The sequence below is a fragment of the Emys orbicularis genome, chromosome 24 (genome assembly GCF_028017835.1).
Source record: "Emys orbicularis isolate rEmyOrb1 chromosome 24, rEmyOrb1.hap1, whole genome shotgun sequence".
In the NCBI taxonomy this organism is placed as follows: domain Eukaryota; kingdom Metazoa; phylum Chordata; order Testudines; family Emydidae; genus Emys; species Emys orbicularis.
The window spans coordinates 884915-909736 of NC_088706.1; the positions used below are offsets into that span (position 1 = coordinate 884915).

Genomic DNA, 24822 nt, shown 5'->3' on the forward strand with positions numbered 1-24822 from the left:
AGCCCCAGCCCCCACAGTGGCACTGTGCCATACTTGCCGCGGGGCTGCACCCCCAATAGTTACTGCCAAATGAGAGGTTTGGAATTAAAAAATCTCCCCCTTTGTCCCAGCATAGAGCTCAGCTGCAGGCCCCCGGCAGCCTGTGCTGGCCAGCCGGTGTTCTCCTTTCCTGCGTCACCAGTGCACCTTGTCCTGGCTCTGTGGCCTCTGCTGGCTTCGTTCTGTTATTGAGGTGCCTGACAAGGAATCCGCAACGGGGAAGGAAATGAGAGTGCCAGGATCGCTGGGGGTGGGGCGTAGAGACGGGCTGCATGGAATTGCACAGAGCAAAGGTTAAAGGAGCTGCCTCCGCCAGCTGGCCTCTTGCTGTTTGTTTTCCCTCTCATGCCCCTTCATTTTCAGTCTCTGCCCTTTGCTTTTCTGGGCCATGAAGATGTCCCTTCCCTACTTCGGATGTGGTGAATCTCTGCTCCAGGTATTGGATTAAATCCTGTGACCAGCTAATGGCTGCTGGCCCCTTGTAGGCCATGCTCAGAGCCACCTTTGGGATTCAGGCAACTCGACCAAGGGCTGGATGATTTCATGGGGGCCCTAAGCCAGGAGTCCCAGAGGGCAGGGCCAACAGAGCTGCCCTGGTCCTTCCAGCTCCTATGGTGCCCCCCTTCTGCTCTTTCCCAGTTAGTGGGTCCCCTGAGACTGGTTATTCCTTGAGTCACTGAGAATCTATGGACCAGGAGTAGAGACCAAACGCTAGAGGGCTGTCTGTTAAAATGTCAGTTGTTTTGTTTGGCTTGTGGCCCCAGCTCAGTTGAGGGGAAGTTAAATAACAACAGAGCGAGGGGAGCAGGGTGCTGTGGCCCTGCAGCGCAGTGCTCGCAGAGGTGCTACTCCATATGCAGCTGTGATCCAGAGCCAGGCGGGGTTAGAGCTCAGTGTCGCTCTTGGGATTTTATTCTCAGCGCAGCCTAACACCCTGTGGGCTCTTTCTTGATCACAGCTGTGCATGGAGCAGATGCCTCCCTGAGCACTATGCTGAGTAGGACCAGAATCACCTCTGGGCCTTCACTTGGCCTCTGGGGGGTCATCCTGCTCTCTGGTCCTGCACAGGTGCATTATGGAGTTGTGCGCAGCCTGAGGCTTGGACTGGGTGGGCACTGTCTTGTTCTAGCAAATCCTGTGTTCCTAGAACAAAGCAGGATTTGTGAGCAGGAGGACTCTGCCCCCAGGAATGTTTAATAGCTGCAGGGGCCAGCAGAGCCCAACCCGCTCTGCTAGGAGACAGCATTGCAATCCCAGAGTCCTAGGGCAGTTCCAGGCCAAGAGGATGTTGGATTGTGACCTGGGGAATCATTGCTGCTTAAATAACTCAGCAAGGGCTTGAAATTGCCTTCTAAGGGTACGTCCAAGGGTACGTCTAAGCGATCGATTTATCGGGGATAGATATATCGCGTCTCATTAAGACATGTCTTTATATCGATCCCCGAACGCGCTCCCCGTCAACTCCGGAACTCCACCGGAGCGAGCGGCGGTAGCGGAGTCGACGGGGGAGCCGCGGCTGTCGATCCCGCGCTGTGAGGACCCAAGGTAAATCGATCTAAGATACTTCAACTTCAGCTACGCTATTCACGTAGCTGAAGTTGCGTATCTTAGATTGATTCCCCCCCCCCCCCCCCCCCCCCCAGTGTAGACCAGCCTTAAGCTGCACTAAGGTTAGAACATAACTTCTAATGGCACAAAGGGTTGGAACCAGTCTCACAACCTCCCTGACACCACGGCCGGGCAGCGGGCACTTACAGTAGATCAGCAGCCTGGAGGCCTTTTTAAATCAATGGGCCTAGCCAGAAGCCTGTCCAGGAATCCCTAAGCAGGAGCAATGCCTAGACTACCCACCCAATGGCTGCATTAGCTCATGCTGTGCTCACCTGAAAGGGCTCTGGGCCCAGCCTGTGTGGTAATTAGGGTGACCAGATCACCCAGGTCAAATATCGGGACGCGCGGGGGGGGGGCAGAGGAACCCCCTCCCCCCCACCACCATTCCTCCTCCCTCCGCCAGCGCTGGAGGAAGGCCCGGGAGACGCAGGGGAGCACGGGGCCGGGCTGAGTGTGAGTCAGGCCTGGCCCCGAGCAGGCAGGACTTGGGCGCGGTACCTGGAGGGAGAGTAGGGGGGCGGCCCGCGGGGCCAGGCGGCGGCTGTTCTCCCCACCTGGGTAGCGGGACTCGGGAGCAGCCGCTGCTGCAGCTCCCACTGCTGCTGGGGGAGGAAGGGGCCAAGCACGTGGAGCTCGGCGGCTGCGGCTCTGGCGCCCGCGAACCCCCCGGGCCTGCTGCGGGGACCCAGCAGCGCGCACGCTGCGCACGCCCAGCCGCTGGCCAGTTGCGTCTGGGCTGGCTGCCCAGCTGGTGCAATCCCGCGGGCAGCCCCGGAGTGGGAGCAGCAGGCCCCAGCCCCCCCCATCCCGCTCGGGTCCCGCAGGGGAACGAACGGGGCTGCCGATGCCTCCGCCCCGGGGCCGCCCGCAGGATTGCACCAGCTGGGCAGCCAGCCCAGACGCGACTGGCCAGGGGCTGGGCGCAGCGTGCACGCTGCTGGGTCCCCGCAGCAGGCCTGGGCTCGGGGGGTTCGGGCCCGGGCGCCAGAGCCGCAGCCGCCGAGCGCCTTGTGCTTGGCCGCTTCCTCCCCCCGCGGCAGTGGGAGCTGCAGCAGCGGCTGCTTCCGAGTCCCGCTGCCCAGGTGGGGAGAACAGGCCCGCAGGCCGCCCCCCTACTCTCCCTCCAGGTACCGCGCCCGAGTCCTGCCTGCTCGGGGCCAGGCCGGACTCACACTCAGCCCGGCCCCGTGCTCCCCTGTGTCTCCCGGGCATGGCGTGCTTGGGAAGAGGCGGGGATTTGGGGAGGGAGCCAATGGGGCAGTGAGGGGGCGGGGATTTGGGGAGGGATCCAATGGGGGAAGGAGGGGGCGGAGTTGGGGCGGGGGGGGGGGGGGGGTCGAGCCCTTCCGAGCTCCGCCTGTGCGCGGGAGCCTTGCTTGTTTGTCCAGTGTCCTGACCTATTGTTGGTCGGGACGCGGGACAAACAAGCAAATATCGGGACAGTCCCAATAAAATCGGGATGTCTGGTCACCCTAGTTGTAATGCGGCACAATGGTACCTGCTGGGAGCTCCATGGGTGGGGTTGCGCTTTGGCCACGGTAGGCTGAAGGATTGTCTGTGCACCAGATGTTCACCATGGGTTGCATCCTGAAATCCTCAACCCCCCACTCAGCTGCTGGAGGTGCCTAAATTTCCAGCGCCTGATGAGCACAAAACTGCCTCAGTCCTGACACCACAGAGCTGCTCTGCCCCTGCCTTGCACCTAGGCATCGCCTATGGGCCCGATCTGGTAGGTGTGGTCAGAGGGGGTGACCAGCTCAGGAGTTTTTGGGACTGGCTGAGTCTATCCAGCCCAGATGTTTGGGCACTCCTCTGTGATATGGGCCAGCTGTTTTCAAATCCTTGCTGTGCTGGATTTAGAACCGGGGTCACCCGCCTTCCAGGCGAGTGCCCTAAACACCCGGCCATTGACTCTCCTGGGTGGGAGTCTCTTAACCTCTTGCTGAAGCTGTTTCCATTTGTATAACTAACTCCTGGCAGCCAGAAAGAACCCAGCGAGAGCTGTGGGGTGAGGGTGCTCTCTGGGGAGGTGGGAAACAAGTCCTTGCTCCACCTCAGGAAGAGCAGGGATTTGAAAACTGGTTTCCCACCCCACCTGAGTGCCCAAAGGACAGGGCATTGAGCTATAAGGGAGGTGGGGGCTGCTTTGCCACTGAGGCTTTTCCTGAGAAAGGGCTGACTTGGCATTCTCAGCTGAACGCCCTGTCCAGCTAAGGACAAGTGAAGACAGGTGCCACGTTACCTTGGAGGGGCTGGGCTTATCCCGGCCCACTCCTTGGCATTACCCACTGGCTGACGTAGGCAGCTCCCTGCTCCGCACACCGGCTGCTGAGCATCCTTGTCTTAGGTGAGTGACTCTCCCCTAATCGTGCCTGTGAGTTACTCACTGCAATACTGAACATTGTGATACTAAAGTCCTGTCATCCCTGGCATGGTGCTTGAGGCTGGCTGGGGCATGAGCAGGGGTACAGATCTCAGACGGGGCTTCTGCCAGTGAGGGGTGTCCAAGGAATTGGGTCTTGGGTGGTCAAGCTGTGGTACAGTAGGTGGGTTTGGTTTGGTTTCTTGTCACTGGCAGCCCAGCTCTGAAACCCCAGGGCAGAGAGTCTGCAGAGCCACCTCCTGGAGTGTGTGCAAGTGCCACTTGTGGGCCCCTCTGGAAGGCCCTTGCTGAATTAGCACCAGGGTGTAAATCACCTGCTTGGAGCTGGGTGATCCCGCGGCCACTGCAGTGATAGTGGGTGGGTTTTTACTCTATGCAGCCTGGGTTTCCAGCAGATCGGGGCCGGTCTAGCCCTCACACACACTGCGCTGCAGGGGCTTGGGTGAAACAGGCCACATTTATTTACAGGAGCCACTGTCTAGAGTCGCACCGTTCTAGGCAAGCGAGCTCTGATTAGTGCATGCCCTGGTGATGAATCGTAGCTGGTGCAGAGTGTTTGGCTGCACCTGCTTTTGGCATTGGGCCATCTTCACCCCTCGGCAGCATGAAGGAGTGTATGTGGGCTAAGGAAGTAGTGCTCCAGGCGCTCTGGTAACCATTCCACCCCACGCTTCTCTCCTTCCCTGAGTGCAAAAATGCAGCTTCACAGCTTGAGGTTCTGCCCGATCCAGCCCCGGACGGCGGTGACTTTGGTGTAAACGCCAGGGAAGTAAGGCCTTGCACAGCCATAGCCCCAGCTTGTGATTCCAGCTAGAAACCACCGCCCTGAGGGTTCCTTGCAGGCCAAGGGGCCACCTGCATCGCCCTGCGGAAAGAGGGAGACCAGCCTGTGTCAAGGCAAGAGACCCCAGCAGTCCTTGACATGCTGGGGTGCCCCATGCCTGCATGCTGCTTACAAGTGCTCTTGCTCCCAGCAGCCAGTTCCTGAGAGTCACCTTCTCAGGGGCCCAGCCCAGCTCCATGGGGAGCTGCTCTCCACAACTCCCTGCTTCTGGGGTGGCTCTGCATATGAGCTTGTGTACACAGGCTGTGGCCTGAGATTAGGGGTCTCTTGTGAGGAGAGAGGCCCTGGGAGTGGTGACTGGCAATGAAACACAGGGCTGTTAGCAGGGGGAGGACAGCAGCTGCCCAATGCCCCCTGGCCACCTGGTGTTCCCCTGCCGCTCCCTGTGAGGGGCCAGCCAGGGAACAGTCGTGGGGGGGGGGGGTGAAGGAGATCCCAAGCAATCAGTGGGGGAGCAGGGCAAGGGCCCAACAAGGGAGAGGTTGGGCTGAGGGAAGTTTCTGCCCTGTGGGCCCAGCTCCAGGGCTCCCTTGGTCAGTCTGTGCTCACCGAGCAGCTGTCGATGGTGCCCTGCGGGAAGCCGGCACACACCATCCTGCTGCTGATCTGGATGGGGTAGAATTTCTTGCAGGCCTGGTCGCCAATTATATTTACTGCAGCCTTTTGCAGGTGCTTGGACATGAGGCCTATAAAGACAAAGATCACTGTCAGCCTGTGTGCCTGACCCTGGAACTTGGGGAGAGAGGTGTCCTGTGATGCTTGGCTGCAGCATGTGGCACCCAGGCTATGGGCCAGCTCTTGTGGCATGCGGGTGAGGCCTCGCTTGGGGAAGGCTGGGCTCTCTTCCTGCCAGAGCAGGTGTGCACTGGGCAGCTGGATACGTTAGTCATGGGTTGTGTTGATGGGAATGGTGCAGGTGTTCACAGGCAGATGATTTAGCTGGAGTGTGGGAATCAGGGATGGCACAGGCAACAGCCAAATGGGGGTGATGCACGCATCAGAGCAGGGGGAGTGGGAGCACAGCTGTAAGGGACTGACATGGATATTGGCTGCACTGGACAGGTGCGTGTATCATATGGGAGGAACAAGCTAGAGGGGGTGTTGGTGTTGGCTGGAGGGGTACGGCGCGGTGTAGGTGTTACTGGAGGGGTATGGCATGGAGGGCACCTCAGCTGTTGGCTGGAGGGGTAGGGCGCAAACAGTGCCCAGTTGGGGCAGCGCATGCATTGGCTGGACGCACAGGTGGCCATGGCTGTACTGTGTACAGCACGGTACCATCTGGGTCCCTGGGGCCATACCTCCTTCCTTGGTGGCACCCCAGCCTGTGATGAAACAGCGGGCCCCTTCCCTGAAGACGTGGGAATTGTCCGGGAGGCAGATGGGCTTGATGGTGCTGGTGAACCGCACAGCTGTGGCCAGCTCCAGCAGCGCCACGTCATAGTCCAGTGTGTAGACATTGTAGAATGGGTGCTTGTAGATGCGGAAGATTTTCTCCACCCTCCCGTCCGTGCCACTCAGGAAGGGCGTCCCCAGAACGGCCACCCACATCTTGGGGTCACTGTAGCTGCAGCATGGGAGAGAGCAGTAGGGCTGTTTAGGAGGAGGCTCAGCACAGCCAGCAAGGGGGCCCATTCCTGCAGGCGCTTGGGGCTGGCATACGCCATGGCAGCGCTTGCTGAGCCGTACGAGGAAGCGTTTGCCCCAGCCCTGAGCTCAGTGAAGGCCCAGCAGCCGGCAGTGCTGGCAGCAGCCCTCCCCTTGCCCAGGGTTTCAATGGCAGTGCCCCTATGACTGGTTCTCCATGGTCCCTGCCCCGGGCAGTAGCTGTGTGGTGGGGCTCTGACACTGAGCAGGAGTGCTGGCTTGGCAGCCTAGAGCCTCCCCCAGGGCACCCTGTGCAAAGGGTCTGAGTGGAACCAGGCAGCGTCCTGGAGGGGTGATGGACGGGGAGGCTGAGGACACGTGGAGGAAGAGCTGAGCAGACAGCCTGCCTCTGGTGGGCCAGAGGAGGGCCCGGCTGGGCCAGGCTGTGGTGACCCTGTCTCACTTACACATCGAAGCAGTGAGCTGCTGAGAGCAGCCATTTGTCAGCAATGAGGACGGCCCCACACTTGTGCTCCTTCCGCCGCAGCCAGAGGCTGACCTGCCAGGGCCACTCGCCCCGGGCCGCTCCGCTGCCACCCACGATCTTGCTGAAGGCCATGGCAGGGGTCTTGCCGCAATCTGAGACAGAGGGAGAAGGCAGCTGCTGGTTAAGCAGACATGAGAGTCTGAGCTCCCTCCCTGCCCCACAAGGGGCAGGTTCCTGGGAGAGGCGTGGGCAGCCCACGGGGCAGTACGACAGCCAGGCCCATGGAGCTGCCCTAGGATGTTAGTGGGGAGGCCAGGGGGACTGGGGGAATGGCTGTGGGAAGGGAGGAGCTGGGTTTGGCAGATACGGAGTAAACTGGTTTTGCTGGGACCCTGGTGCGAAGGACCCAACGGCTGTCACGGAAGGGTTGGGTTGGATGATCAGGGGGTGCTTCCTGCCCAGGCAGGCTGGGCCGTCAGGCTCTATGGAGCTTCTGGATTAGATCATGGTCAGACTTGGGTGGAGTGGCAGGCCGCGGGGAGCGGCCTGGGGGTAAGTGGCAGGATGGGAGCGGGACAAGCGGCAGGCCGTGGGTGTCCACTTCCTGTCACAGATTTGTACATTTTGGGTGGGGCTGGGCCTGCAGCTCCCCTCCAGAGCAGGGACTGACTCAGAGGAATGGGATGGAAGCCTGGGTCCCCAAGGCTCAGGCTGAGTGACAGGGGCAGGAGCAGCGTGGGGCCAGGTGACAGAACTGGGAGGGGAGAGCTTGGTAGGTCTTGGGGGGGGGGGGACAACAGTGGCGCATGCAGGGCTGGGCAGAGGGGAGCCAGGCGGGGCTTGGCTTGGGGGCAAGACAGTAGAGAGGGCTGGGCAGGCGGGACGGCTTGGCAGGAAGGCAAGTGGGGACAGCCAGGCAGGGCCAGGCAGTGGGGGTGGGGAGCAAGGCGGGGAAAGAAGGCCTGGCAGGGCCAGGCAGTACGGAGGGCCGGGCAGTGGTAAGGGCCAATCAAGGCCGGGCACTGGGAAGGACCGGGCAGTAAGGCTGGGCCAGGCAGTGGGGAGGGCTTGGCAGGGGGGGACCAGGTGGGGCTGGGCAGTGGGGACAGCCAGGCAAGAGGGCTAGGCAGGAAGGCCAGGCGGGGCCGGGCAGTGGGAAAGGCCGGGCAGCACTCACTGCAGTTGCGCTCGTCAAAGCCGTTGCTGCAGTCAGTGACACCGTCGCACTCCGGGTTCGCTTTCCCAATGCAGATCTTGCTGGAGCACTTGAAGGTGAAGCTGGTACAGGGCACCACTGGAAGGTGACAACCCACAGCCCACTCAGCATGTGGCCTGCGGGGCTGGGCCTGTCTGATATGGGGCTGGATTGTTCCCTGCGACGGAATGTGCTTGCTGCATGGCAGGAGCGCTTGTCTCCCCCATACTCCACCGGTGCAATGGAGGTGCCCCCCCACTGGTGCCTGCCATGCAGATTGGGTGCCTTCCCCTCCTCTGGTGACTGATGTGTGGTGGGGGCTCTCCCTCCCCGTTCACAGGCACCCCAAGCCTAGCCCGAGTCTGTTACCTGGGAGCTGGCTGGGCCTGGCAGCCCCTGTGGTCTTTGGAGCAGCAGTGGTGGTTTTCCTGGGGGTAGCAGCTGGCTTGGTGGTAATTTGGCTGGCTGGGCTGGTGGTTGCCTCATTGCTGCTGGGCTGGGCTGGGGAGCTGCTTGTGGTGGAGGTCCTGGCAGTTGCCGTGCTGGGTGAGGTGCCTGCTCCAGAGCTGAGGTTGGGCTTGGATGAGATGGCATCTAGGATCCAGTCCTTGAGTTTGGTTATTCTGGAGTACACCCCCGGCCTCTTAGCCTGAGCACAGCCAATCCCCCAGCTTACAACACCGGCCAGGTAGAACAGGCCTGGGGTCTCCTCACAGGCCAGCGGTCCACCCGAGTCCCCCTGGGGAGAAGCCAGGCAGTGATAGCTCAGTATACTCTTTCCAGAGCCCCTGAGGGAACTCCTCAAACAGAGGAACCGCCAGGTGCTACAGAGAAATGGACAAGAAACTGTGCATTGCACACTCGTGGAATATCCTGCTTGTAGGGGGAATTTCACCCAGCCTCTCAAGGTCAGCTCATGCCCTGAAGCACCCATACCCTCTCACCCCATCTAGCGTGACTGTGCACACTCTCTTTAGCTAATTCAATGGCCTGTTGTGTTTAGAATCTGAACCTCTGGGCCTTACTGATATCGTGGCATTGAGTTCCACAGGGTAACTATGTAAAACAGTATTTCCTGTTTTGAGTTTTCAGTGCACTGCCCTTCCCTTGTACAGAACAGCTCCTTGTTCTCCTGTCAGGAGGGTTTGGGGTCAACAAGTGCAGCTCACTGACGTGCCTTACGTGCATTTCTACAGGCCTCCAGGAAGCAGTCACAGTCTCTCTAGACAACCCTATGGCCAGCCATTAGGGGGCAGGGGCAGCATTTTGTCCCTGGGGTCTTGAATATTCCTGCGGTGTAGCAGAATTGTGGTTTAGAAGGTCACTCACTAAACTGCATGGGGCTTCATTTATCTTCCCTAAGATAGTAAAGAGCCAAGCTGCCCGCCGATCCTGGCAGATGGACCGTCCTTCTCATCGGTCCATGTCAGAGATGGGCAAACTTTTTGGCCCAAGGCCAAGGGCCACATCTGGGTATGGAAATTATATGGTGGGCCATGAATGCTCACAAAATTGGGGGTTGGAGTGCAGGAGGGGGTGAGGGTTTTGGTTGGGGGTGTGGGTTCTAGGGTGGGGCTGGGGATGAGGGGTTGGGGGTGCAGGAGGGTGCTCCAAGCTGGGACTGAGGGGTTTGGAGGGAGGGAGGGGGATCAGGGCTGGGACAGGGGGGTGGGGTGCAGGAGGAGGTCAGGGGTGCAGGCTCCGGGCGGCGTTTACCTCAAGCAACTCCCAGAAGCAGCAGCATGTACCCCCTCCAGATCCTAAGCAGAGGCACAGACAGGAGGCTCTGCGTGCTGCCCCATCCGTAGGTGCTGCCCCTGCAGCTCCCATTGGCCGTGGTTGCCAGCCAATGGGAGCTGCGGGGGCAGTGTGCTGAGCCCCCTGGCTGCCCCTACGCATAGGAGACGGAGGGGGGACATGCCGCTGCTTCCAGGAGCCGCACAGAGCCCCGGCATGCAGGGAGCGGGGCAAGCCCCCAACCCTGCTCCCTGGCTGGAGCGGGGCAAGCCCCCAACCCTGCTCCCTGGCTGGAGCGGGGCAAGCCCCAGACCCCGCTCCCCAGCTGGAGCTCGAGGGCCAGATTAAAACGTCTGAAGGGCCGGATGCAGCCCCCGGGCCATAGTTTGCCCACCCTTGGTCCATGTAGATCTTGCTTATGGCAGCACATGGACAAAACCTCTGGAAGAACCACAGTTGCTGCACAGTCTGTCCCCACCTTCCCCCAAGGCAGATGCTGAGCCCACGAGCTCCCAGCCACTCTCTGGGTCTTTCCAGGGTGGCCTGGAGAGAGTCAAGAACTCCAAGGTTCTTACCTGGCACGAGTCAACCCTCCCCTCCAGGAAGCCTGCACAAATCATCCGGTCAGTGAGGGAGAAGTTGTAGAGAACATTGCAGGTCTTCTGGTCAATGATGCCGACAGAAGCTTTCTGCAGGCTCTCAGGCTTTGTGACTGCATGAAAACAAAGGGATTAGAAAGCATGGGCATGCGAGGAGAAGGGGAGCTGATGCCCACTTGCTCAGGGCAGTCAAAGTCCAGATGGCAGCCTGCAGCTCTGACACAAGTGGCAGCCCAGATTCCAGGAGGCCACACTCCACACTGAGTACAGCAGAGGCCACGCCGATCCTGCTGGGACTCAGCCTTGGTGGACTGTATTTCCCAGCTGTGCAGCCCTTGGGTTTCTGTTACGCTGCCAGGCTGGCTCTTGGGGGGCTGGAGCCAGGCAGTGCTGCTCTCCGAGCTCAGCGACCGTGTAAGCAGGACCTGAACGCGCTCTCCCCTGACATCTAGTGATGCGCTGGGGGACAAGCCCCATCAGGAACAGGCCTGGTTTGCATAGACGCCTGCTCTGCCTAGGTGTGCAGCAGGCGGCTACTTTGCCACAGGGATCAGTTTGGGCTGGTTTGGGGTCACAAACCCTCCTGTATTGAATGCTGTTCTCCTGAGGGACCAGTAAAGGGCAGCAGCATGCCCTGACTGAGCACAGTTCTGTCACCTCAACTGAGCTCACTTGCGAAGCAGGGGAGGGCTGCCAAAACCCAGTGAAGAGGAGGGGGGTGGGGCCAGATGTTCTTACCTCCATGGGACCCTCCCTTCTCTTGGGTTTAAGGATGAAGCCGGTTGGATTCCATGGAGAGTCCTGAGTGCTGGTCAGTGATTGCTGGAGCTGAGCTCCCTGAGGGGCCGCTAACCCTTGGAGCTGGAGTGGGGCCAGTGCTGCAGCGAAGGCCCAGGAAGAGGCTGCAGCAGAGTGGCTCCCTGCTACCCAGCAAGGTCATGGAGAGCTGGACTCGGGATGTGGCATCACACAGGTGGCCGGTGGCGGCGGCAGCAGGTGGCCAGCAGCAGCAGGGGAGGCATTGCTTGACATTCCCCCCTTCCAGGGGCAGGGCTGAACCCATGGGAATGCACCTTTGAGCTCTGGGTCTTCGCTGACTAAAGGCAGCCAGCTGCAAGGGGGTGTAGTGCAGGGACAGGGGAGTGGTGTGTTCAAGGGACATTGGTTTGGACTTTCATACAGCAAGGCATAGGACACTGTGGGTAGATGTTTGTTTATGGTCAGGTGCTTTTGAACATGGTGTTTTCCCAACTGAATGCTGGGTTCCCTTGGGGGGGTGATGGATTCTGCCTGAAGGGGAGGGGCATGAGGTCCTGTCCCCTCCATGGCCACGCCTCTGTCCCCTTCATCCCCCAAAGCCCCACCTCCTGGCCAAGCCAGAGCCAGGCCAGGGAGCCTGGGTCCTTCCATCTGCCCAGGATGGGGGGCCCTGAGAGGCACGCTTCCCCACAGCTGCCTGTGTGACTCTTACCCTGACCTGGCTCTGGCCTGGCTGGGGGATGGTGCCTCCAGGGGAAGAGGAGGGGCAGGCGGTCAGGCCAGGCGAAAAGAGGACAGGCCAGCCCCTTTGCCCCCCTGTTCCGGCGCTCCTGGTTCCCTTATCCCTTTTAGTATAAGCTTTATGCACAGACTCAGTGCTTGTGAGGGGGGAAGTCTTGCCTCTCAGAGGCACCCAGGGGTGGTGTTTGGTTTTCCCAGGTTGCTGGGTGGGGGTCAGAGCTGGGTCTGTTTTGTCTTGTTAAGAGGATCCCCTAGATATTGAACCCATGTTGCTGCTGCCACCGCTGCCTGGCAGAGGGGTTCCAGATGTTTAACTTCTAGTGCCCAGGATCTCAGCAGCTTCCTGGTGGTCTCTGTCCCCTGCCTAGCAGGGCAATAGGCTCCCTTTGCTAGTGCATGTGCCTTAACCCTGTCCCCTCCCTAGTGTCTATCCCCCTGCCCAGTGCCATCAGGTCCAGTCTTAGCTGTGAGCTTGAGCTGTCTGGGGCAGGGACCTCGTCAATGTCACTAGGTAGCCCCTGACGTTCTCTTGGGCAGTTACTACGTATAGACAGGCAATGCTCCACCACACTCTGCCTCAGGCTCTGGCCAGCTGCCAGCTCCCTTGTCTTTCTTCCTGAGGGCAGAGAGTGCTTCCTTGGCCCTGATTCTCTCCTTGGGGTCCCAGAGCTCTTGTTGATTTCTGGCTCTCTCTGCTGGACACCTCCTTCCTATTCCCCTGGCCTGTTCAGCTTGGGCGGATGCAGCCGTTTGCTGCTCGGTCTCTCACTAGCTCACAGTAAATCAATGGATAAATCACATTAATAGAATATCAGGGTTGGAAGGGACCTCAGGAGGTATCTAGTCCAACCCCCTGCTCAAAGCAGGACCAATCCCCAGACAGATTTTTACCCCAGTTCCCTAAATGGCCCCCTCAAGGATTGAACTCACAACCCTGGGTTTAGCAGGTCAATGCTCAAACCACTGAGCTATTCCTCCCCCGTTACTCACTGTTGCCTTCTCTGACGTTTCCCCATCCAGAAATCATGCACTTTTTGCCAACGGGAAACTTCTGCACAGCTAACGGGAGGCACACGGGTTGGATGAACTTGTTGAAATGAAGGGGGCTGGCCAGTTCTAGCACAGCCACATCAAAGTCCAGGATGATGGGGTTGTAGGAGGGATGCTGCACCACTTTCTTTATACTGACTTTCACCGCGTTGCCGTCTGCGCCAGTTAAGGATGTGGTACCTAGGTAGGCTTTCAGATATTCCAGCTTTGTCCTGCAAGTGCACAGTGCCCCCCCGCCACATGGACACACACTGTGAATTCGGAACAGCTAAAACTTAAGCATCTTATGAGGGTCAATAAGTTTCAGGACCTGCAATGTGCTGTTCTGCGTGGACAGAACCTTGCTGGTTAATGTGCTCTTGTGAAAGGAGGCTCTTGCTTTTGGGTGACCTCTCCTTGGCTAGAGAGCAGCACAACTATCACCATTCAAAACAGCAATTCCATTACAAGGCTAATGCTCATCCGCCAAGGGCAGCCATATGGGATTCCTGCGGCTTCACTCCCCTGACAGCCGGGGCCTGTGGGGCGCACTCAGGCTCAGTCGTCACCTTTCAGAACTGACACTCTACCAAGGACTTGCTCTAGTGGAGGAGAAACCTGGAGCTAATTCGTTACAAGCCCTACAAGTCCTTTTCTAAAGCAGCTCGTGGGGCTGCTCTCGCCACATGCTGAGATGCAGGCACAGAGGAAGGGCTGGCCTGGGTCGGGCCCGAAGGCTGTCCAGCCCAGTGTCCTGTCTCTGACTGGCCAGCGCCAGGTATTTCAGAGGAAGGTGCAAGAAACCCACGCTGGCAGACATAGGGTAATCTGCCCCCCATGAGGGTCCCAGTCTAAACCCTGACAGAGACTGGTTTAAACCCTGAAACACAAGGTTTCATTTCCCTCCAATATTCTTGTTGTTTGCATTAACTATTGTAACTCTGACTATTCTTGTTGTCCATGATATAAAAGTCCAGTCCCTCTTTAAATCTTACTCAGTTCTAGACCTCAATGACATCCAGTGACACTAAGTTCCACAGTCTAATTCTGTGTATGTAGGGGTAAAAGCATTTCCCTTCATCGGGTTTGTACTTTTCAGTTGAAAGGAGACTACTCTTGGCCTTGTGCTGTGAGACAGGGAGAACAGATGCTCCTGACATATTTCTACATGATTCATTATTTTTATAGACTCTTATCGTGTCCCTTCTTCTAGTCTCCTCTCTAAGGCAAACAGTCTCAGTCTCTTCAACCTCTGATCCTAGGAGAGTTTTTTCAGTTTTGTTGCCGTTGGCTGAATCCTTTCTAATTCTGTACTATCCTTTTTGAGATGGGGTGACAGTGCAGCACAGTTTCCAGATGGGGTCGCTCATTGATTTTTATAGTAGCATTGTAATTGTTTTTGTATTCTCTTTCATCTCATTCCTTATGCATCCTAACATTGTGTTGCCCTTTCCTCTAGCTTGGTTCGAGCACTCTGAAGTTCCTCACGTCCTCTCTGGTCCTGACTCACAGCAATAACTGCAAATTTTAATTCCTCACTACTCAACCCCCTTCCTGCATCATTAGTAAATGTATTGAAACACCCTGGGACCTAGTACGGTACCTTGAAGCACCTACTGTTCACCGTCTGCCATGGTGAACATTGGTGATGGATTCCTATTCCTTGTTTCTGATCCATGACAATACTTTGCCTCTCACCTCATGACCACTCGGTAACAAAAGCTCTCACCAGCCCCAGATGATGCAGTGTGGCTGGGGCTGCAGAAACTGGAACAACACAACATACAGAGCTTTCAAGAGGAGATGGGCTCTTACTGATTGAAGCAGTGAGCTGCCGACAGCAACCAGCGCTCCCCAATGACAGTGGCCCCACAGAAGTGCCTCGACCCCTCCTTCAGGCTGACCTGCCAGGGGATTTCTCCTTTGGAAGCCTCGATACCTCCCACGATCTTGCTGGGTTTTGAAAGCCCAGGTCGCCCTCCGCACTCTAAACAGAAGCCAAAGCACAGCCCATCAGTATTTTCGCTGCCTCTGGGGATGGGTAAGGAGGGAGCCCTGACCCCTGCTGGCTGGTGACAGCTCAGGGCCAAGTCAGGGACATTTATCTAAGTCAGAGGTAGGCAACCTATGGCATGCGTGCCGAAGGCAGCAGGCGAGCTGATTTTCAGTGGCACTCATACTGCCCGGGTCCTGGCCACCAGTCCGGGGGGCTCTGCATTTTAATTTAATTTTAAATGAAGCTTCTTAAACATTTTAAAAACCTTATTTACTTTACATACAACAATAGTTTAGTTATATATTATAGACTTATAGAAAGAGACCTTCTAAAAACGTTAAAATGTATTACTGGCATGCGAAACCTTAAATTAGAGTGAATAAATGAAGACTCGGCACACCACTTCTGAAAGGTTGCCTACCCCTGAGCTAAGTCCTTCCTGCCAAGCTTGCTATTTCCACCAACAGGTGCCCCACTCCCCCAGGAGATGCCTAGGTATAGCCACCCATGGTCATCTCCAGGGCTTCCGCCAGCTTTCACCAGGACTCTCAAGCCCCTTTGTTCTCAGCGGCAGCGTGCTGGGATGGGGCTTAGAGTCACTGGGGCCTGCACTCCAGTGACCCCTCATACCCATGAGCCTCCACCAAATGCCTGAAACTGAAGGAACACCCAAAAACTACCTCCTCCCTCAGAGCCCTTCCGATGGGTGGCTAAGAACCAGGTGCCATGAGCTGTCAAACACAGGCTGGCTTCCGGAGCTTGCCCTGCTCCCTGGCCGGTGTGGGGCTGCAGGACTCTCTTTGGGTGCAGAAGTAGGCTTTGAACTGCCAGGAGATCTTTGAGTGGCAAAGGACAGCGAGGGCCTTGGGAGCAAGCACAGCCACGTGCAATTCTGCTACCTCAGCCACTGTGCTCAGGGCATGGAGAGAATTCCTGGTGTTTCACCAGGTAAGGGCTGGCAGTAACACTGCCAAGATCCCAACACACCTGCGGCTTCAAGCTGTGAAGCGCCTGATCTTCAGAGTGCAAAGTGTGCACAAAACTGCATGTGCAACTTAGATGCTTGGGAAGGCCACTGTTGGGGCTCAGGAGATCAGGGCACTTCCCAGCAGAGGCTGCGTTTTGTGTTTGAGGCTCATGTGGGCCACGCTGGACACAATAGAAAAGGCTGTTTCAATTCAGTGGAAAGGCAGAGCCCTGAACTTCAGGCCTGGGAAGATCATTGTAACTAGACAGCCCGACCCTCCCAGCACCTTGTGGACGGGAAGCAGTAGCTGGCTTGCTGGCAGCAGGCACTGATAAGGTGGTGGACACAGGTCTGTGTTTGCTCGTGGTGCTGTTGCTGATCCCTTCCATGGTGGCAGCATTGCCGTTTGTGCTATGAAGTGTAGTTGGGACAGTGAGGGCTGTGGGTATGGGGAAGGTGGAGATAGCATCAAGGATCCAGTCTCGGAGTTGGGTCACTCGGGCGTAGACTCCAGGCCGCTTGGCTTCAGCACAGCCAATTCCCCAGCTCACGATACCGGCCAGGAAAAACTTGCCAGATGGCTCTTCACAAACCAAGGGGCCACCAGAGTCACCCTGCAAGAGACAAAGAGCATGCGTCACTGAAGTCAGCGCCAACTCCAAACTGGGCACCATGCACTCCGCCTCCCTACACTTCGCTCTGTGTTCTAACCTTGTGTGCAGCATTGCTGTGTGCTGCTAAAGAGTTTCTGTGTACCACCCCACAGCTGGCTGCATTTCAGGGGTGGGTGAAGGATCCGAAATCTGTAATGTCTTTTGGGATCTGCTTGGATGAAACACATTAAGTGAATGTAACTAGTGGAGACCAGGGCCGGCTCTAGGCAGCAGCAAATCAAGCATGTGCTTGGGATGGCACATTTTCAGGGGCGGCATTCCGGCCATCTTTTTTTTTTTTTTTTTTTTTCTTTGGGCGGCAAAAGCCTAGAGCCGGCCCTGGCAGCAGCAGCGCGTCGTGAGCGGGGGGTGCCCTGGGGCCGGTGTGGTTCGCACCGTGGGGGAGCAGCACCCGCACCTTGTTGCTGGGCCGGGCAGGCTCTGAGCGGCCGACACTCGGGCTGGGGGCTGTCCCGCAGGGCACAGGGAGCCACCTGCAGATGCCGCAGGGCGGCCGCCCTCCAGCGCTGCAGCCGGGGCTGGGCGAAGCGGCCCGAGCCGCCCAGGGACTGCGGCAGGGTGGCCAGGGCGGCCAGAAGCAGCAGCAGCGGGGCCATAGAGGGTGGGGCACTGCCGTGCGGGGCCCGCATCCCGCTCTCCGGGGCTCCACTCCCTCTGGGGCTACCCTGCCCCGGCTCCTCAGCCCCCTGCCGGGGCGGTCCCCCGGCTCTGCCCTCCCGGGTCCCGGCTGGTCCTGGAGGCGGGAGCCCTGGCTGGAGGGACCCTGGGCTGAGGCGCGGCCCAGGAGCCTTACTGCTTACCCTGATCCTGCCAGTGCTGGACTGGCTGGAGGCGAGGGGGGAGTGGACAGAGTCCGCACTGGTGGGGGGGAGCCTAGGGCTGGGCCGGCAGGGGGTGCGGGTGGGGGGAGAGAGCCCAGGTCTGGGGCGGCAGGGGGTGCGGGTGGGGGAGGGCACTGGTGGTGGGGGGTGAGAGCCCAGGGCTGGGGTGGGGGACAGCCAAAATTTTTTTTGCTTGGGGCGGCAAAAAACCTAGAGCCGGCCCTGGTGGAGACACTTAGCTGTGGAGTGGCCTCTCAGGTGGCCAGCCTTAAATCCGAGCCCTTGCTGCACATCAAGGGGGAAATTATCTTTCCAGTGACCTAGGCCAATAGCTTCCAGCTCTTAACAGTCTCCTTATTAATGAGACTGACCATCAAGTCTTAGGTCAACCTTGATTTTCCTCACTGGGCCCAGTGCTCCTCCTGGGCTACTGGCTGTTACTCATCTGGGCTGTATACAGAGCACATGTCTGAGGCTTTCCTCTTCACCACGTGCTGAAGTGAAAGAGACGATGTTTCATCGGTTTGCACTAAGGTTTCAGATTTGATCTTTGGCCCTGTTGTGTGATTGCTGGGCAGATGCATCTGGAGCTCGCAAGCGACTAAGTAACAAAGATTACGTTCCAACCTCAAGTCTTTTGCAGCCCATCTAGGCTGTGACACTGCACCCATCCTCATGGTATCTGAGAGCCTCTCAAAGTTATCCAGTGCTGCAAAGATCTATCTTCCTCTAGGCTGTTCCAAGGAGGGCAGGGCTGGCTGTGGGCTTGCGGGTGGACTGTGACTATGGGCGGGCCAGGCTGCAGGAGTGGGCTGGGCAGTTTGCCGTGCCCAGGCTGAGGGGTTTGCTGCAGAATTAAAGGGCATTTTCCCCTAATGGATTTTCATGTTTTCATAGAATCATAGAATATCAGGGTTGGAAGGGACCTCAGGAGGTATCTAGTCCAACCCCCTGCTCAAAGCAGGACCAATTCCCAACTAAATCATCCCAGCCAGGGCTTTGTCAAGCCGGGCCTTAAAAACCTCTAGGGAAGGAGATTCCACCACCTCCCTAGGTAACGCGTTCCAGTGCTTCACCACCCTCCTAGTGAAATAGTGTTTCCTAATATCCAACCTAGACCTCCCCCACTGCAACTTGAGACCATTGCTCCTAGTTCTGTCATCTGCCACCACTGAGAATAGCCTAGCTCCATCCTCTTTGGAACCCCCCTTTCAGGTAGTTGAAAGCTGCTATCAAAACCCCCCTCAACTCTTCTCTTCTGCAGACTAAATAAGATTCATATATGATTCATAGAATCATAGAAAATCAGGGTTGGAAGGGACCTCAGGAGGTATCTAGTCCAACCTCCTGCTCAAAACAGGACCAATCCCCAACTAAATCAATAGTTCCCTCAGCCTCTCCTCGTAAGTCATGTGCCCCAGCCCCATAATCATTTTCATTGCCCTCCGCTGGACTCTCTCCAATTTGTCCAAATCTCTTCTGTAGTGAGGGGACCAAAACTGGACACAATACTCCTGGTGTGGCCTCACCAGTGCCGAATAGAGGGGAATAATCACTTTCCTCGATCTGCTGGCAATGATCCTACTAATACAGCCCAGTATGCCATTGGCCTTCTTGGCAACAAGGGGACACTGCTGACTCATATCCAGCTTCTCGTCCACTGTAATCCCCAGGTCCTTTTCTGCAGAACTGTAGCAGTGCATGGGATTCTTCTTTCCTAAGTGCAGGACTCTGCACTTGTCCTTGTTGAACCTCATCAGATTTCTTTTGGCCCAGTACTCCAATTTGTTTAGGTCACTCTGGACCCTATCCCTACCCTCCAGCGTATCTACTTCTCCCCTCAGCTTAGTATCATCTGCGAACTTGCTGAGGGTGCAATTAATCCCATCATCCAGATCATTAATAAAGATGTTGAACAGAACCGGTCCCAGGACCGATCCCTGGGGCATGCCACTTGATACCAGCTGCCAACTAGACATCGAGCCGTTGATCACTACCCGTTGAGCCCGACAATCTAGTGAGCTTTCTATCCACCTTATAGTACATTCATCCAATCCATACTTTTTTAACTTGTTGGCAAGAATACTGTGGGAGACTGTATCAAAAGCTTTGCTAAAGTCAAGATATATCACGTCCACTGCTTTCCCCATATCCACAGAGCCAGTTATCTCAGCATAGAAGGCAATTAGGTTGGTCAGGCATGACTTGCCCTTGGTGAATCCATGTTGACTGTTCCTGATCACCTTCCTCTTCTCCAAGTGCTTCAAAATTGATTCCTTGAGGATTTTGCCAGGGACTGAAGTGAGTCTGTAGTTCTTTGGGTTCTCTTTCTTCCCTATCTTATTGCTCTTATATAAATCCATGGTACGCCCATTTCTTTAATACTGTGTACAGATGTGGTCTCCTCATCTCACCAAAGATATACTGGCATTAGAAAAGGTTCAGAGAAGGGCAACTAAAATGATTAGGGGTTTGGAACGGGTCCCATATGAGGAGAGATTAAAGAGGCTAGGACTTTTCAGCTTGGAAAAGAGGAGACTAAGGGGGGATATGATAGAGGTCTATAAAATCATGAGTGGTGTGGAGAAAGTGAATAAGGAAAAGTTATTTACTTGTTCCCATAATATAAGAACTACGGGTCACCAAATGAAATTAATGGGCAGCAGATTTAAAACAAATAAAAGGAAGTTCTTCTTCACACAGCACACAGTCAACCTGTGGAACTCCTTGCCTGAGGAGGTTGTGAAGGCTAGGACTATAACCGGGTTTAAAAGAGAACTGGATAAATTCATGGAGGTTAAGTCCGTTAATGGCTGTTAGCCAGGATGGGTAAGGAATGGTGTCCCTAGCCTCTGTTTGCCAGAGGGTGGAGATGGATGGCAGGAGAGAGATCACTTGATCATTACCTGTTAGGTTCACTCCCTCTGGGGCACCTGGCATTGGCCACTGTCGGCAGACAGGATACTGGGCTGGCTGGACCTTTGGTCTGACCCAGTATGGCCATTCTTATGCTCTTAGTGGCATTGCAACCTTTTGAGGCTTCGCCCAGGAATGTGGACCCTAGGCACATGCCTAGTTTGCCTGTGTGTTCATCCAGCCCTTGCAAAGGAGGGCGCTGGTGGCTGCTCAGAGCTCACCCCATCGGGGCGTACAGATGCAGCTGGCTAGTGTAACAAGTGCCAGAGCCTTTAGCTGGGCAGGGGTCTGTAATGGGCCGCTTGCAGGGGCTGAGTGTGTGACTGGAAGGGAATGAGCCCCTGCCCTGGGAGTGGACGCCCACAACATCGCTGCCCGGTGCTGAGAGAGGCCCCTCCTCACCTGGCAGGAGTCGATCTTCCCCTCCAGGTAGCCGGCGCACATCATCCTGTCAGTGAGAGTGTGGCTGTACAGGCTGGCGCACAGGGCCTGGTCCAGCAGCTCCACTGTCGCCTTCTGCAAGGTCTCTGGTTTCACCACTCATGGGAAGAGACAAGGCAATAAACTCGATCTGCCTGTTGGGCCAATAGCCCCGAGCCCATGGGCCCCTCTTCTCTGCAGAATCAGCCCCACACCAGCCGCACACTGAGCGACTGGATTGGGAGCTGCCAGCACAGCGGCCAAACACTACAACCCCGTGGTTGGGCAGACTGCGGAACCCGCCGGTGCTTCTGCACAATAAAACACCCCCCGGCCCTTCTTGGGTGTGGCCCCTCCTGCCCCCCACCCTTCACAGAGTCTCCCCCAGATCTTCTCAGAGTGTGCCCCCTCCCGCCCCTGCCCTTCACAGGGTCTCCTCAGCTCTTCTCAAGGTGTGCTACCCTCTCCCCCTGCCCTGCACAGAGTGTGTACCTAGGGTTGTCAGGCATCCAGTTTTCGACCGGAATGCCCAGTCGAAAAGGGACCCTGGTGGCTCCGGTCGGCACCACTGACCAGGCCGTTAAAAATTCGGTCGGCAGCACAGCAGGCTCCCTGCCTGCCCTAGCTCCACGCAGCTGCCAAGAAGTGGCCGCCAGGTCCCTGCGGCCCCATGGCACATGGGTGGCCAGGATGGCTCCGTGCACTGCCCCTGCCCCTAGTGCCAGCTCCACAACTCCCACTGGACCAAACTGCGACCAATGGGAGCTGTGGGGGGCGGCGCCTGCGGGCAGCATGTGGAGTCTCCCTGGCCACCCATGTGCCTTGGGGCTGCAGGGACCTGAGGGCCTGTTATAAACATACAGCTATGGGTAGCATAAAATCCCTCTTTACCCTGTAAAGGGTTAATTCCTCTTTTACCTGTAAAGGGTTAAGAAGCTCAGAAAACCTGGGTGGCACCTGACCAAAAGGACCAATAACGGGAGAAGATACTTTCAAATCTTTGGGGAAGGTTTTTTGTCGGTGTCTCCCGGAGTCAACAAGGAACCAGGGGCAGGGAAAATATATCTCCCTAAGCCATATCTAAGCTAAGCATCTAATATTGCAGAAATAGTAAGTAATAGCAAAGAAAGGCGTTATCTTTTGTTTTAGCTTGTGAATTTTCCCTGTGCTAAGAGGGAGGTTTATCCCTGTTTTTGTAACTTTAAAGTTTTGCCTAGAGGGGAAATCCTCTGTGTTTTTGAATCTTTTGTTATTCTGTAAAGTACTTACCATCCTGATTTTACAGAGGTAATTCTTTTACCTTTTCTTTAATTACAATTCTTCTTTTAAGAACCCGATTGATTTTTCATTGTTCTTAAGATCCAAGGGTTTGAGTCTGTACCAATTGGTGAGGATATTATTCTCAAGCCTTCTCCAGGAAAGGGGGTGCAGGGCTTGGGGGGAATATTTTGGGGGAACAGGACTCCAAGTGGTCCTTTCCCTGATTCTTTGTCTAAATCACTTGGTGGTGGCAGCATACTGTTCAAGGCAAGGGAAAATTTGTGCCTTGGGAAAGTTTTTAACCTAAGCTGGTAAAAATAAGCTTAGGGGGTCTTTCATGCAGGTCCCCACATCTGTACCCCAGAGTTCAGAGTGGGGAAGGAACCCTAACAGGGCCGCTTCCTGAGAGCTGCAGTAAGTGCCGCCGGGACCCCACACCCTGAATCCCCTCCCACACCCCAACCCCCTACCCCAGCCCAGAGTCCCCTTCCGCACCCAAACTCCCTCCCAGAGCTCGCACCCCCCAACACCCCAACCTCCTGCCCCAGGCCTGAGACCCCTCATCCCTGGCCCCACCCCAGAGCCCACACCCCCAGCTGGAGCCCTCACCCCCCACCACCACTCCAACCTTCTGCCCGAGCCTGCTGAAAGTGAGTGAGGGTGGGGGAGAGTGAGGGACGGAGGGAGGCAGGATGGAGAGAGCAAGGGCAGGGCCTCAGAGAAGGGGCAGGGAAAGGGTTTACCATTTAGTGCAATTAGAAAGTTAGCACCCCTATGTGCACCCTCTCCCCTGGCCCTTCACAGGGTGTACCTCCTCCTCCCCCCTCAGGATTCCCACACACCCACAGCCCTTCTCAGGGTCCCGCCAGTCCTTCTTGGGGTGTGCCCCCTTCCTCCCCACCCCCGGCCCTGCTCAGGGTGGGCCCCCTAGCTTTTCTTGGATTCCCCCCACCTCTGGCCCTTCTCAGGAGTCCCCACCCTCTCCTCTTCCCTGCTGTTCTTGGGTGCCCCACCCCAAGGCTTACAGAAGTCTTCCTTGAGATAGCCCCAGCCAGAGATGAGGCACTTCCTGCCGGCCGGGAAGCGGTGCCCAGGGCCTGGCAAGCACGCAGGCTGGATATACTTGTTAAAGGGCACGGGGCTGTCGAGCTCCAGCACAGCCACGTCGAAATCCGCGGTGTCGGTGTTGTAGGAGGGGTGTGGGATGATGCGGCCCACGCCGGCTTTCACGGTGCTGCTGTCTGAGCCACTGAGGGAGATGGTTCCCATGTAGGCGGCCCAGACTGCTGGGTCCTGAAACCTGAAATGCACAGACATGTGTGATCCCTTCCAGGCTGCCCCTGCACAGTCGCTGTGTGTGTCAAAGGTGAGGCATGGCAGTAGCAGAGGCTGCTGGGCCTTGACCTGAGCTGAGCCACAGCCATTGTGACAAATGCCCCACCATGTCCCAGTGCCCTGCCCTCATGGCACAGTGCGTCCCCATGGTGCTGATGTGCCAGGCTGCATGGGCTCAGAATGGCTGGAGTTGGGCCGTAGCCCTAGGCCCAGGGCTGGATTTACACCTTACGCACCCCTAGGCTCAGCATCTTCAGCACCCCCCTGACTACAGCTGACCTTCATGTTGCACACAGTTTTAGAGCGGTAAGGTGCCCCTAGAACACTGGCACCCATCGGCACGTGCCTACTGTGCCGAATAGGAAATCCAGCCCTGCCTAGCCAGTACAGCAGGAAGCAGGATCCCAGCTGAGATGTGGCAAGAGGCTGAATATGGGGCTAGAGCAGTGCTTCTTCAACCCGCGGGCTGCTTGCGGCCCAATCCCATGAGCCATCCTCAGGGCCATACAGGTAGTATATATAGTGTGTGGATGCAGCCCCCATAACACAGAGAGAACCGCACATGTGACCCACATTGGTAAACAGGTTGAGAAGCACTGGGATAGAGGGCTTCTCAACCTGTTCCCTTCCCTGATCTCGGCTCTGCCCATGGGAAGGGGGTCAGGGAAGGTGCCATGGTCGGGGCCGTACTCATTGAAGCAGTGAGCTGCAGACACCAGCCACTTCTCAGTGAGGATAGTTGCACCACAGAAGTGTTCGTTGTTCTCCCTCAGGCTGACTTGCCACGGGAACTCCCCTCTGGAGGCCTCGGTGCCACCCACAATTCTGTGGGCTGTCTGCATGGTGGGGCGGCTCCCACAGTCTGAAAGGCAGAAGAGACCTTGTGTGAGCTCTGCAAACTCCCTCACTCCAGCCATGGGTGCAGACAGAGGCAGGTGGGTGCTGCAAACCTGCCCCAGCAGCCTTTGCTGGGGGTGGGGATGGATTCATTTCAGCAGAGCATACACCCATGGCCCTACCCGCTGAATGCCCCGGAGAGCGAGGCCATTGCCTGGAATGCCACAGATGGAGCATATTTTAAATTACCGTATATACTCGATCATAAGCCGGTTCGTTTATAAGCCGACCCCACCCCCAAGATGGATAAGTAAAAATGGAAAATTTTTATAACCCGTTCATAAGCCGACCCTATAATTCAGGGGTCAGCAAACTTTGGCTCCCGGGCCATCAGGATAAGCCGCTGGTGGGCCGAGATGGTTTGTTTACCTCGAGCGTCCGCAGGCACGGCGGTAAACCTAAGTAAACAAAGCGTCCTCGCGTGCCAGCTGCTTACCCTGACGGGCTGAGATAGCAACTGGTGGGGACATTTTTGGGGGGTGAGAAGCTTGGAGTCAGCGCAGTAGCCCCTGTGACCACTCCCCACAT

At 56.9% G+C, this 24822-nt stretch overlaps 1 protein-coding gene across 1 annotated transcript in view; it reads right to left on the bottom strand.

The window, feature by feature from the left end:
• Positions 1 to 4736: 4736 nt before the first annotated feature.
• The window catches only part of TMPRSS9 (transmembrane serine protease 9), a 51843-nt gene continuing 31757 nt past the window's right edge, over positions 4737 to 24822 (bottom strand). The window contains exons 7-19 of the mRNA XM_065422214.1: positions 24088 to 24259; positions 23088 to 23362; positions 20785 to 20921; positions 16258 to 16585; positions 14824 to 14995; positions 12970 to 13241; positions 10456 to 10592; positions 8513 to 8882; positions 8126 to 8242; positions 6929 to 7100; positions 6176 to 6441; positions 5427 to 5563; positions 4737 to 4898 (exon numbers count right to left, since the gene is read on the bottom strand). Of these exons, the coding sequence (XP_065278286.1) occupies positions 4737 to 4898; positions 5427 to 5563; positions 6176 to 6441; positions 6929 to 7100; positions 8126 to 8242; positions 8513 to 8882; positions 10456 to 10592; positions 12970 to 13241; positions 14824 to 14995; positions 16258 to 16585; positions 20785 to 20921; positions 23088 to 23362; positions 24088 to 24259 (2717 nt within the window). The remainder of the gene's footprint in view (positions 4899 to 5426; positions 5564 to 6175; positions 6442 to 6928; positions 7101 to 8125; positions 8243 to 8512; positions 8883 to 10455; positions 10593 to 12969; positions 13242 to 14823; positions 14996 to 16257; positions 16586 to 20784; positions 20922 to 23087; positions 23363 to 24087; positions 24260 to 24822) is intronic.